Genomic DNA, 14,065 nt, shown 5'->3' with positions numbered 1-14,065 from the left:
CTTTATATGATTATGCAGTTATTTGGGTAACCATTCAAAACAAAGGGCAGCAGTAAGGGCTCCTGAAGAAATTAGCTGGGCAACTGGATATGTCCTTCAAGAGAGTGAACTCCAGAGGCTGAAGGACCCACTGGTACTAGTTTTATTACTAATAATATTTCACTAGAACCATCTTTGGTCTCTGTGTTCAGCCCTGGCTTTCTAATGGTCAGCAGTGTGCCTGCCTGGATACTTTGAAAGCTGAAATGTTAACAGCATTAAATCTTGACAGGGATTCAAGGCCTAGCTGGGTGTTCTCCACTCTCAGAAGTAAAGGCTTTGAGATGCCACAGGTGACAAAACATGACTCTCCGCTCAGCTCACAGGCTCCTGTCTGATGCTTTCCATTTTCTCTGCTCTAGTCTCTTTCAGCAACAATCCTGAGGCAAGTCTCCCTATATACGGACAGTCAAGATGCTTCACAATGGCCCAATACATTATCAGATCTTTTTTCATATTACAAATCTTTTTAAGGTCTGAGAATGTAGTTCAATTGGTGGAGTGTTTGCCAACAGGCTCGAAACTCTAGGTTCTGTCTCCACCATTGCATAACAGCGAGTGGGCTGTGCACATCAGCAATACCAGCACTCTGTGTTGATGGGAGCACGGTCCCTTTGTTCCCTCCTGCCTGGCTAGCTAAACCCCTGAAATAACCACACAGAAATTGTATTAATTAAATCACTGCCTGGCCCATTATCTCTAGCCTCTTATTGACTAATTCTTACATTTTGATTTAACCCATTTCTATTAAATCTGTGCATCACCATCACCATGTGATTATGGCTTACCAGCAAGATTCTAACCTATGTCCATCTTAGGCAGGAGATTCATGGTGTCTGTCACACTGCCCTTTTTCTCAGAATTCTGTTCTGTCTTCCCAGCCTATCTGAGTTTCGCCCTATCAACTAGGCCAAGGCAGTTTCTTTAATAACCAATGAAAGCAAGACAAATACAGAAGGACCTCCTACACCAACTTTGCAGGTAGAAACAGGAGGAAGAGAAGTTCAAAGATCATCCTTAGCTCCATAGAGTGTTTGAGGCCCATGTAAGGTACAGGAAACTATCTCAAAATAAGCAAATAAGCAAATACAGTGAATAACATGGATATTTTAGCTCTGTGTATACCTGATCTGGTGCAATTAGTAATGTTTCTATGCTTTACAGTTTCTTAATATTCTTTTTTGGAATCTTCATAAGAAAGAAAGATCAACGAGGAGAGGAACACACTTCACATGATCACTGTGTATGAAAACAAGGCAAGCATCCTGAAATCCTAACACACTCAGCCAAAGATGAACAAGAAGTTACACACACTCTTCTACCTCTCTTGACTAAATAGACTGGCAAGCCCACAGACAAAGATAGTGTCCAGTTTGGAGGTTCCATAAAATCCCACTGTGTTTTCTTTATGCAGTACAAAGTATGACATAATTAAAATACAGTTGCTTACTGGTACTCATGGGGATGGCTGGGTTCCTGGGACCCATGGAGAACTCATCAGATGTCCACAAACCATCGACAGTATATTAAGATGCTATAATTTTTACCTGCCTTCAAATCATCTCTAGATTACTTACAATACATAACACAGCATCAATATTGTAAAATAGTTGTAGTGATATATTGTGTAGGAGATGACAAACGAAACAGTCTGTCTATAGTCCATATCACTGAAATACATTTTCCTAAATATCTTCAAGCCCTGGCTGGTTGAGTCATACTTAGAAGCCCTTGGGGAGGTACCAGCCATGTGGCACATTCAAGATTCAGCTTTTGACTTTAAAAAAAGATTCAACAAATGAAACCAGGAAAACAATTACTACTCATTTACTGCTTTCTATTCCAGGAAATTTAAGTTATGCATGCGCTTATATTCATTTTATGCATTTAACTCAGAAAATGGGGACAATTAAATTTTTAAAAATCAATAAAATGTAAAACCAAAATAACATAAATAGATTTTCACTGATATACTGGAAGTCATTGAGGCAATTTATCTTTTATGTACCACATTGAAATTTCTAAAATCCTTCAGGATGATTTAGTTCCTGGGTAGTAAAAAGAATTTACATTTTTTATTTATATGGTGCCCTATTCTGTTTCTTTCAGAAATTATCAAACAAGGAGACTTTTTGTTTAGTATAGAGAACGGTGATGAGGGTGGCCCACAATAAATGTAGCATCCCCTTTCCTAATACTGGGCAGTAGAGAGAGATCTTTGGGCTGTTCAACAGGCTGTACAGTACCTGCATGCATGCTGAATGTGACCCCTGGTCTTTCCCCAGGGGAAGAGGTAAGCCTTGGAACAGTCTGGTGCAGTGGAATGTGGCAAGAACGGGAGTGGGGAGTGGCAGGAGAGCATTCTGGCTCTCTCATCAGTCAGTTGCATTATTTTCAACTTCAGCTGAAGAAATGAGGGGATTGAGAGAAATAACCTCCAGACTAGATCCTGTCCTTAAACATGACATGTTAGGCATGGGAGATCTGCAACACAAGAAAAGTCAGGTGCTGCTGCAGAAGGTGACAGATGCCACCATTAGGATCAGAAAATCAGAAGATTCAGACACAGGTGGGACCAAGGTCAGAGGAGGTAGGAAAGGTGCAATTAAAAACCAAAGAACAAGCTGGGGGCTGATTCTTGGGGCTAGAAGTTACTATGGAAACTCCTTAGAGGAAGTGAGCTCTGTGCTGTGCTCCTGCCATTGTGGGAAAGGAGATTGGATGAAAGGAGACACAACGTATTACAGAAGGATCATTGAGGAGCCATGAGCTCACTCGAGCTCTTCTTGGCCCAGGGCAGATTGTGACTCAGCTGATGATTTCATCATTCGAGAAAAGACCTTCCAGAAAGGGAGATCGTGACCAAGCTGCCTGGAAATTGAGGACAGAGCCTTTATGTCATGAAGAGGTGGAGGCTGCATGTTTCTAATGGAGAGTGGATCTAAATGTTTAGAAACCAAGGGACACATTCCAGCAGAAAAGATCTTCTTTTCTCCAAAAGAGGAGGAAGGGGAACAGGAAGAAGGATGTGGAAGAGGCAACAAGATGTGGCGAGAAGACAAACACGGCAGGGTGGTTACACACAGGCACTAACAGCAGCTGTGACAGTGTGCTTGAGACCCGCACAAGATTGAGTGCGACAAAACCCAGCTCCTATGCCTAACTGGGAAACTATTGGTAAAGCTGGCTGTTGCGGGGAAAGGACTGCTGGTTTCCTTTTGTCCCAAAAGGCTGTCCATACTCCTGTAGATATGGCTCCACACCCATGCACATACGAGCAGCACCAAACTTGGTGGGTTTAAACAGAGCACATGAAGGGAAAGTGATAGGTAGGAGAGGAAATAGAAGGGAAGGAATGGGAATGAACTTGGCCAAACATGTGTGTGCATGAAATTCTCAAACAATAAAAAAGCATTGCCGCTAATTGGGGGGAGGGCGACAAAGGAAGCCTTTAGACCAGGCAAGTTCTATGGAAGAAGGGAGGAGAGGGAGCTGACTGAAGAAGAATGGCAAGAAAGAACCAGCTCTGATCCACAAGGAAAAGCGAGCAAACATTTAAGCAAAGTTTCCTCTTGAGAAAGTAATTGCAGCCATAGCAGAGAAGAAGTCTGGGTTCCTATTCTTCCCCTGGACAGAGTCTCAGGTCACAGAGACCTGTTAAGTTTGAGCTAAAAATCTGAATAAACAAACTGTGAATTATTGATTTGTAATTGAAACTCAAGGACCAGAGTGGGTGTGACCTATAGAGCATGTGTCGCTAAGTCTGGGCACCAAGTTTACTGATGAAGGATATAGGTGCAGTTGCATGCCCAGCCATGGATAAGATAATCTCTGGTTGAACTATCCCACACAAGATGTCAGCATCTGTACACAGAACACAGAAGGAAAAGTAGTGTGAGCGTGGGAGAGGCAACAGATTCTGGGCAGAACAGGGGTTCACTAACTGCTGAAGCCAAAGAGGAAGAGAGAAGAGAGTTCTAAAATTTAGAATACAGCAAAACAACCTCAAGTGCTGGGCCTCGATTCTCCTGAGACTCCAGCTGCACCCACACGAACACTGGGAAGATTCCAGTGACTTAAGTAAGGATAAAAGAACAACATTTGCATTTGGGTTGCCACTCAACTAAATTATTCATAAGAACAAGTAACAAATCATCAGAGAACATAAGAGAATCCAGAATTTCCAAAGGTTCACAATGCCCAAGATAAGGTGGACTTTAAACCCAAGGAAAGAGGATCCACAAAGAGAAAACGCAGTCTACATTGACTGATCCCAACGTGGGACCCTAGGATGTTAGGTCCGTCAGACAAGGGTCTGACGTGGTCATTGTAATGAGGCTCATCAATGGGGTGCTTACCACAGATGAAAAAATTACAGCTTTAAACAGGAAATCAGGAGAAAGTAAAAGGAATAAAGTGGAAATCATAATAATTTTTAAAAGCATGCTGCATCAAAAGCAAATGTCTGAGTGAGTTGATAGCAGAATAGAGAGGAAAAGAGTCCTTCAGTGTGAAGGGAGAGCAGTAGAGTTGAAGCCAAAGATGAGAAAAAAATAGAGGGAAAGTCTGACGAGTGTCTGCAGCAGATTCCCTCTGCCCTGGAAAGAGGGGAGACTGGAACTGTGTCAACCTCCATTTCCCAAGATCCCAACTACAGAATGAAATATGACTCCACCACAGTTCACCCTAGGTACCAAGAAGTTTACTAGGCTTACTCCCAGGGCATGGATGCATGGTGACTTACAGGAGGTGACCCAGAGACAGCTGCACTGGAAAGGCTACACCCAGCATAGACATTAACTCCCGTGTGCCTGTGTAGATAGAGCACCCTTCCCTGTCTTCCCCAGCCGATGTACTCCACTCATCCCTGAGATGCTGAGGTCAGTGCAACTCAGGCAGAATTCCTCCATACAACTGGTTGGAAGAAATGGCTGGATAAACAGACAAGGGTCCCATAATCCTCCCCACCTCTCCACACAGAGGGGAATGTCGACAGCCCACAGACCAGATTGTGATGGACTCTTGCAAGTCGGCACAGAAGATCTCTTAAAGTCAACAGCTGTTGTCCTGGAAGACGGAATTTTACAAGAGGCCCTGAGTTCCACAGAGTGACACAGGCACTTGTCACCCTGACAAGCAAAGAATGAGACAGGAGAAAAAGACACTGATGAGACAGAGGCTGCAAAGCTCCCAAACATGAGGCATTTAAAGATTCAAGATGACCTCTGAACTAACAACAGGGTAAATATCAACAAAATCGTACTTGGTCAGGTGACAGTTGAATGTGGAAATTTAAAGATAGTGATGCAATCTTGAAGTCAGAGAGAGAGAAGATGACACATTCCAGACAGGGAACAAGAACTCAACCAGTTTATGGCTCAGTAGGAAAAAGACAAATAATCAACAATAATAAACAAACGAACAGACAAATGAGACCCGAAGCAGCAGAACACTATTCTTAAAGCGATAAAAGAAAGGCAAAATCCTACTAGATAGAATTCTGTACCCAGAAAAATAGAGGGTATGAATCTTCTAAACCCCATTTTTATAGGAGGAGGTTATTTTGAAGTAAACCATTGTTTTTCATTTGTAAGAACATTTGTAAATACATGTGTAGGGATCTTATTAGAGGTATTAAATAGCAGTTTACCTTGGTTAATAAATGTGCCCTTCTATCTGGAAAAATTCCATATGTACATATATATGTACATATATGTGTGTATTCAAGAGTATACAAGAGTGAAAATACAGGCTCACATTATTCCACAAAATGCCATCTGACTAATCCAAAATTGTTTCCATTAATAGATGTTTTTTCATTTAATACCAAGGGAATCTCTCTCTCTCTCTCTCTCTCTCTCTCTCTCTCTCTCTCTCTCTCTCTCACACACACACACACACACACACACACACACACATACACACGCGAGAGTCAACAGATAACATTTTTCCTACCCCACCTACCCCCATTTTAGTGAGATAAGCACTAAAAGTTGAATGTAAATAGCTTGGTAGATTTTCAACAGTGTCATTTCAGAGATGACAGGGATCAGAGAGAGCAGCAGACAGAAGGCTATCACTGCAGAAGCCCCCAGGGGGCTGTGTAAGTGGTGTGGACACCTGGAAGCTGTTGAAGACCCTATAATGAAGCCCCATAAAACTCAGACGCAGAGGTGAGCTAATTTCATGATGAGCTGATATAATTGAGTTTCTATGAGCAAACTTGGATGGCTATTTCCATGGCTTGCAGAAACGGAGAATAGATCAGTTGTTGCTTTGATGCTAATGAAAGACTGACAACACAAAGCTCCAAGCTAGCTCCCCTTTCAGAAAAGCCGCCAGGCATATCCAACTTTCTGACATTGTCAAAGGACATTATCATCTACAACATTCACACTCAAGAACCATGCAAACTGGGCATAGATGGATATCAACCTCCCTCCCCCTTCTGAAGGATCAGGAAACATCATGGAAGATAAGGCAACATGAATTAAATGCTAGAGGATTCAGGGAGGAATTCTGGGAAGTGCTGTCCTCTGGATAGGATATGACTTTTACACGCACAGATTTGTAGCAGCTGCACAGGACGTGCACAAGACAACCCCAGCTCAATTTCCAGCACAGCTGGGGGAAAGGATCCTTAGGTCACCTCTAGCGGAGAAGCCATACAGCTGACAGCTGCTATAGTGGAGACTAACTTTTCCTGAGTGGTGTGGCTTCTAGTAGGTTGCTCATGTCACAGTGGCTGGCCTTTGATTTCTGTCCAGACAAGCAACACTTATTGGACTCAGTGGGTTGTATCAAAGAAAGAAACAGGGTGGCTGGGGTCCAACCTGAAGTTGAGAAGAAAGGGAGTTGGAGGGGGAAGGTGGACATGATTAAGATACATTGTATCCACATATGGAAATGATTGTTTATTTATACTCCTTTCATATATTACATTCCAACCACAGTTTCTCCTCTCTTCTCTCCTCCCACAGTCCCTCCTGCAACCTTCCCTCTCCCCCAGATCCACTCCTTTTCCATTTCCCTTCAGAGAAGAGCAGGCCTCCCAAGGATATTGACCAAACATGGCCTATCAAGCTGCAATACAACTAAGCACATCCCCTCACATTATGCTAAAAGAGGCAATTCAGTAGGAAGAAAAGGGTCTCCAAAGCAGGCGATAATAAATCTAACATATTTTTAAAAGAACAGTGCAATCTAGTTACACAAATAACCACCAAAATGATCAAAATGTGGGGCTGGAGAGCTAGTTCAGTGGGTTAAGGACTCGCTGCAGAAGCCTAAAGAACAAAGCTCATACCCAACACACAAGTGAAAATCACAGTGAAGCTGCGAATGTCTGCACCCCAAATTTTGGAGAAAGAACTTGGGGTTTCAGACAGGAAGATTCCTGAATCTTGCTGGCCAGCCAATCTAGCCGATCAGAGCTCTGGGTTCAATGAGATGGAGATTCAATGAATGAGGAAAAATGCAATCAAGATGGACAACAATACCTGAAAACATTTCGTGTTGACTTCTGCCCTCCACATATACACCCAATGTGTGTGTGTGTGTGTGTGTGTGTGTGTTTGTGTGTGCGCGCTCGCGTGCACATACTTCATGTTTTAAGTAAGTTTATGACTTTTTGTTGGGCTATAGCCATGGCTTTCCCGAGTTTTAAGCAGCCTTGGGGCTCACGTGTACAGGTCTATGAGAAAAAAAAAGAAACAAACCTCCATGAGAGCCATGGGTTTTGCCCTAGTCCTGAGGAGAAAAAGAAGGTCTCTTTGGCTGGGACTCTTTCCCCACTGGCTGTCTGACTCTACTTCCTGTGTAGATGTCTTAGTTAGGGTTTCTATCGCTGTGAAGAGACATCATGACCATAACAACTCTTATAAAGAAAACCATTTAATTGGGGTTGGCTCACGGTTCAAAGGTTTTGTTCATTGACATCACGGCAGGAAGCAAGAAAGTATGTACTTAGCCATGCTAGAAAAGAAGCCCTACGTCCTGATCTGAAGGAAAAGGGAGAGACACTGGGCCTAGCTTGTGCATTTGAAACCTCAAAACCCATCCCCAATGACACACTTCTTCCAATAAGGCCACACCTTCTAATAGTGCCATTCCTCTGGGGGCCATTTTCATTCAACCCCCACAACGGGGACAGTGTGGTCCCCGGAGCTCGAGCTGCACTGTCTTCGGTTCTTGCTTTCCATTGTCTACAAAACTCAACCTTGCTGCCTTCATTCAAGAATGGAGAGCTCTTGTAAGTTTCCAGGAGTCGATCACAGCACAGGGGATGCTGTGGCATGGATCAGACCGTGAGCGGCCTCACCCTGTCAGTCCAGACTCTGCTACTCACAACATCCCTGGCTGCTAATGAGTACTCGCTGAGTCCCAGGCACTGCCCAGTGCCACAGCCCAGTTCTACAGTGACTCTGTGACCCCATGGAAAATGCTTGTCTACCATCCTATGTGACCCTAGCTGCTGTCCTTTCCATCTCTGGAACAGTGACTATTGTCTACAGCAGAGGACAATGGGCAGGTTTCCCTCCATAGCCCTCAGAAGATATTTGATTGTCTTTCACTGAGGAGCAGGTAAGATAATATAACAAAGAGCTTTTGTTTTTCAGGCCTGGGCCCTCAGTAAGTGAGGATACAGCTACTGACAACACCTCTCAGCACAACTGAACTTCCCCAGTGAGTAGTCTACAAGGTGTCCCTCCAGGACTGTCTGTGCTGAGCTGCAAGACAACTGAGTCAGGAAAGCACTTGTGAGTATGAAGACCCAAACTACAGGCAGACATACACAGATCCCCGAGCAGCGTGTCTCAGTCTGTGGATCACAACCCCGTCGACAAACTTCTTTCTCCAAAAATATGCACATTATGATTCATAATAGTAGCAAAATTAAAGTTACGAAGTAGCAATGAAAATAGCTTTATGGTTGGGGGTCACCGCAACATGAGGAACTGTATTAAAGAGTCACAGCATTAGGAAGGTGAGACTTTAACCTGAGGCTCACCAGCCAGTCATCCTAGCCTACCTGAAGAATTCCAGGCCAGCGAGATCTCCTGTTTCAAAGGCTAAACGTGGATGGTGGCTGAGAAACCTCCAGAGTTGTTCTCTGGCTTCCTCATGTACAATCTCACGTGTGAACCAGGACACATAGGAGCACACACAAAGAACTGTCTGCACAAGAACAAGTTCTAACTCATTGGCCGAGCTAAGGTGGTTTAGTTCTGTCAGTTTAAATGACGTCTGATCAACGGAGTCCATCATGGTCACATCTCCCAAGATGACCCAGAGCATCAGGGGCAATTCTTTCAAACTTCTAATAAGGTAAGCTTGTATTATTGAATTTTGTATTTTTATTAAGAAACATTGTAACCTAAATCATACGTGGTCCAAACAGTATTGTGCATTTTTGATGGCCAAGACCCTCTGGTGACTTGGTCTTAATCACGAAAGACACCAGCCTCCCACACAGTATTCACATTTCTACCATTGCAACCTCCCTAACAAACAACTTCATGACAAACTACACCCCGCATGGGTTCTTCTCTAAGAACAGGACTCCCTATCTTTCTCCTTAGCTAACATCACCTCGGCTTTGGCAGTAGAATGGAGAGCTGCCACAGACTTCTGGTCATGAAAGGTGGACTAATGGGAACTCTGAAGAGAGGAACCATCACCTAAGTTCTTACTTAGCAACTTGGTCCTTGGGCTGTAGCAAAGAGTCACATTTGTGTCATGAATGATGGAGTGATCGTGACTTGTTGCTGAGTTAATGGGACTGATGAACTGAATGATGTGTAGACACACCACAAATGAATGGGACAATCCTTGACTTGTGACTAAGGGGTTCTCTATCTAGCACCTTCTAAGTGCTGGTAGTGTGTGTTCCAACCCTTCCCAGAGAGGTTTTATTGGTGTCGATACCCTGCAGTCCAATTCTGCCAAAAAGGCACTTTGCCAGTGGAACTAAGGCTTTCTTTTCTTTTCTTTTTAAAAAAAATTATTGAATGATCTTATGAACCACACAGATGTCTCCATTGTATAATCACCAATGTGCAAAACTTTATTATTTTTTAATTTAAAATCTTATAATGTCAGCCATTATGGATTTAAAAGACATTTCCTCTGGTTATTAAGTAAGGTAAATGTGGAACTGGGAACTGATCGGATCATAGTTCATGAGAACAAAGGTCAGTCACATGACCTGCTGACTAAAATGTTTCAGCCGCATCTGATGGGGAAATGATAGTTACTATTCATCTGAAATAAAAGTATATCACAACCACAGCTCCTTCTTTCATAAGTGTAGTAGACCATGGCTTCCTCTAGCTACCAAATAAACCCAATGTCATTACTAACTCCAACCCCACACCCCAAAATCCAACAAACAAATCCCAATGGCAACATTTTGCTGAACGCCAGTAGCCACGTGCCTGTGATGTGTGTGCAAGTTTAGACATAGCAAGCACAAGATAAAGGCTGAGAGCATCGATTCAGTCTGCAGACCAAATACTCCACGTACTTGTCTTTAGATTAAAAAATACCTTAAGCACTTTGAAACATTTGACAAGTATAGTCACACATGTATTGGTTTGTGCTCTCCTGGGTATCCAGGTAAACGATTTCCTCGCAACTGCTCACAAGGCAACCACAGGTGATTGAGAAAGAGCAGGAATCCTGCATGCCACCAAGGGAAGACTGCAGCTGGAGAAGGGCGCGGGAAGAATCTGGATCTGCACCCCTGAGTATGGGAAGAAGACAGTTCCAAGCTTTTACCCTACACGCTAGCCTCTGGAGGCTTCTGCTAGGGTTCTCCGGACCCTGAGTACCCCTTTCTCTGAACCTTGCTTACTTCCTAGGAATAACCTCAGGTGCACAGTGGTCCATTAAAGTTAACATAGCACGTGTCTGTGGCACCAACAAGAGCAGGAAGTCTCTCCGGCACCTCCAGTTTGAAAAAGCTGATTTAGGGGCTCTGCCTCCTACAGAACTATCCTCCCGGAAAACTTCATAGAGTCAACATCTGCATTCACTAGACCTGGATCAGCGAAAACCAGCAACAGAGCACGTCCAAGTCCGGGATACCTCAAAACAGTCACATACACAGAGCCCTTCTAGCTGGCTGGCTGTGGGTCTGTGAAATATCACACATCCTGAAGAATCTACACCATTCATCTACTGTCGCCACTAAAGGACACACCAGCGCTGGGAAGGGATTCATGCCACCTCCTAAGGCTTGCAAATCTCCATCCACTCTTTAGACATGGACAACTGTCTTCCTCCCCTCGGTCGCGGGTCTCTTACCTTATGGCCCTTCCCCGGGGGACATCTGACATTGTTGGAGGCTCCAGCTGTTTGATTCATGTTCCTGAGAAGTTGGGGATCTGGGATCCTCTACCTTGCAAACTTCGTGGGAGCCTGGAAGCTGGCGATGCAAATGCGCGCCTCAGGGGAGATGCGCGGGCGTCCTCCCTCTTCAGTCCCAGATGTATACTCCTAGCTTGTGGGAACCCCTTAGGCCGGGTAGGTGAGACCCGCAGCCCAGAGCCCACTGAGCAGCAGCCTGCACCCCAAGAGGAGCCCTGGCCGGCGCCAGGCGCTCTGCCCAGGGCTGCCTTGCTGGGAAACAGTCCAGGTCTCTCCAAACCAGAAGCGGGAGCAGTTCCAAGAGGACTTGAGGAGGGGCAGGAAGCTGGGTGGGGAGTGCGAGATGTCCACGCTGCCCTACCCTGCACCAGAGGCTGGGAAGCTAAGACAGCCACACGCACTCATGCGCCACCTGCCTAAACCACAGAGTCGGGACCCCAAGGGCTGGCGTTAAGCTCAAGCGGGGTCTCTGCAAGGGCCTCCAGACCCACAGAGATCCGGGCTGCAAGTGCAACGGGTGCGGATCCTGGCACGCCCCTCCGCAAGGGCTTAACTAAGAAAAAGCAACTCGGTCGAACCGCGCTCCCTGCAGCTTCTGCTCCTTGCTCCAGGCGCCAACCCCGGGATGGTCAGGAGGTGGCATGCGAGGTTCTACCAGGAGCTACTGCACTGACGAAGGCTAGAAAGTGGAGGGGGCGGAGGAGGAGCAGGGCTGACACGCAGAGATCCTTGGCAAGGCTCCTAAAAATCATAGCTGAGGGATGCAGGCTCCTTTCCACCCCGCATGCCTGAACTCAGAAGCAGGTGGGCTTCCTTTGCTCAGCATCCACTTCACTGGGGCGGGCAGAGACACACTACTGGTGTAGTCCTAGTTTAATTTGGTAGCATTTGGACACAGGTGGGAGTAATCCCCGCCCTTGAGAATGCAGGCACACAAACTAAGAAAGCGCAGAGGCTTCATGAGACTGCATTGCAACATCTTAGAACCAAAGCGTGCACTGTGGTCAAGAGCACACTTAGGTACAGCTGTATTAATGAGCAAGATGTTCGATTTTTTCTTTCTTGGATTTTTTTTTCTCTTCAAGCATGGTTCGCTGGTTTTGAATAAATCTGGATGAAATACCAAGGCACAGAATTCACCTTCCATTTCTGAACCCCAAATCCTTATCTGGATGGTGCATATAGTGTACAGGAAGGCTCTGGGTTCAGAAGGGGCTCAGAATACCTGTAATATACGTAGCCCTTAGGCACTTTGATTTGCTTTCAAGCCCACTCCTTAGAGCACCCTGCAAAGAGTGAAATGGAGTGAGTTCTCTTAAAGCTCCAGTGAGCCTTATTATACTAACCCTGCAGCCCTCTCCCCTCCCCCCAGGGACCCCTTGCCATGCTCCACTTCCAAGTTTGTGTACTGTTTTCATAGCTCAGGGAGTACATGATGAAACTGTCTTTGAGTCCTCCACGCTCCTGTAACTAATTCCAGATAGCTCTTTGGTTCACCAGACTGGGAGTGGGGGAAACTCTTCAGTTATTGGTCGAAATTATTTTGCTGTATATTTACTGTTCCCAGTACCAACTTAGACTGACCCCCTTTAGTTATGTCTTCCCATTCAGAAGCAACTCCAGCAGGCACTGCAGTGGGCTGAGATTGGTTTGGGGGCAGATAATGGTTAGAATATCCTCTGCCCCTTTCATCTGGGCATCTTTGAGCGAATTTTTTCTCTCATTGATTCTTGCATCTCTGAGGTCGGTTTCACAACTGCTGCTTTCCAAGGAGGATGACCAAATCTGAGAGCTGGTGATGCAGGGAAGACTCTTGGTGTCATGGCAGGGGTGTAGCAGGGCGGACACTGGCCAGATCGCTCACAGTGATAAGCTGTAGTTTGCACATCTCCAGGCTACTCTTGCTGATCCTCATCTACTCCTGTGTACCGACTTGTGGGGTCACGTGATTACCAGCACCTCCCTTTCTTCCCCCACACACTCTGGACTGCAAACCCAGTTGCTATAGGGGCAGAGCCTCGGAAAGGATGGGGCAGGCAGCTGGCAGTGGCCATGAGACTCACCGTGAACTCCTGCCTGGGTCCTCCTTCTTCAGAAACATACGTTAGCTACCAATGCTTGGAGGTTTGCAAAAAAAAAAAAAAAAAAAAAAAAAAAAAGCCAGGGAGCTGTCACACTTGTCTAGTGTCTTTCTCTAAGTATCTTGAAGGTGTGTTGGGTTTTGATATAACCAATTAACAGTTTAGGGAAACAGAATTCGTTCTTATTCCATGGTGCAGGCAAATTTATTCTTAAAAGTTCCTGCAAAGTGGATTTGGGATTCCTCTGTCTTTTCAATTCTTTTTTTTAATTTCTTTTCTGCTCTTTCTCTTGTGGTGCAATGTGTATAGAAGGAAACGAGTGTCTGTGTTGACGGGCGCACACCTTTGCACCGTCCATGCGCCAATCAAAGTAAGCACCCTCATCACACAGACCGGGGTGCAGCTTGCCTCTTCTCCATAATCTCCCCAGCATGAACTGCTTTCATTTTGTTACTATAGATGGTGTCGCTTGTCCTAGGATCTTTGTAAAGGAGTCTACACTGTGAACTCCCTCACGTGACCTGTTTCTGAGAGCCGATGCATTAGGCACGTCTCACCAGTATGCTTGTGTCATC

At 45.1% G+C, this 14,065-nt stretch overlaps 1 protein-coding gene across 1 annotated transcript in view; it reads right to left on the bottom strand.

The window, feature by feature from the left end:
• The window catches only part of Dpp6 (dipeptidyl peptidase like 6), an 868,555-nt gene extending 856,987 nt beyond the window's left edge, over window positions 1–11,568 (bottom strand). The window contains exon 1 of the mRNA XM_085691109.2: window positions 11,347–11,568. Coding sequence (XP_085547235.2) covers window positions 11,347–11,406 — 60 coding nt within the window. The 5' untranslated portion in view covers window positions 11,407–11,568. The remainder of the gene's footprint in view (window positions 1–11,346) is intronic.
• Window positions 11,569–14,065: the final 2,497 nt, after the last annotated feature.

The sequence above is a fragment of the Myodes glareolus genome, chromosome 6, assembly GCF_982192425.1.
Source record: "Myodes glareolus chromosome 6, mMyoGla1.1, whole genome shotgun sequence".
NCBI lineage: Eukaryota > Metazoa > Chordata > Mammalia > Rodentia > Cricetidae > Myodes > Myodes glareolus.
Note: the sequence above shows the minus strand (reverse complement) of the source record. Positions and strands in the feature narration are given on the sequence as shown.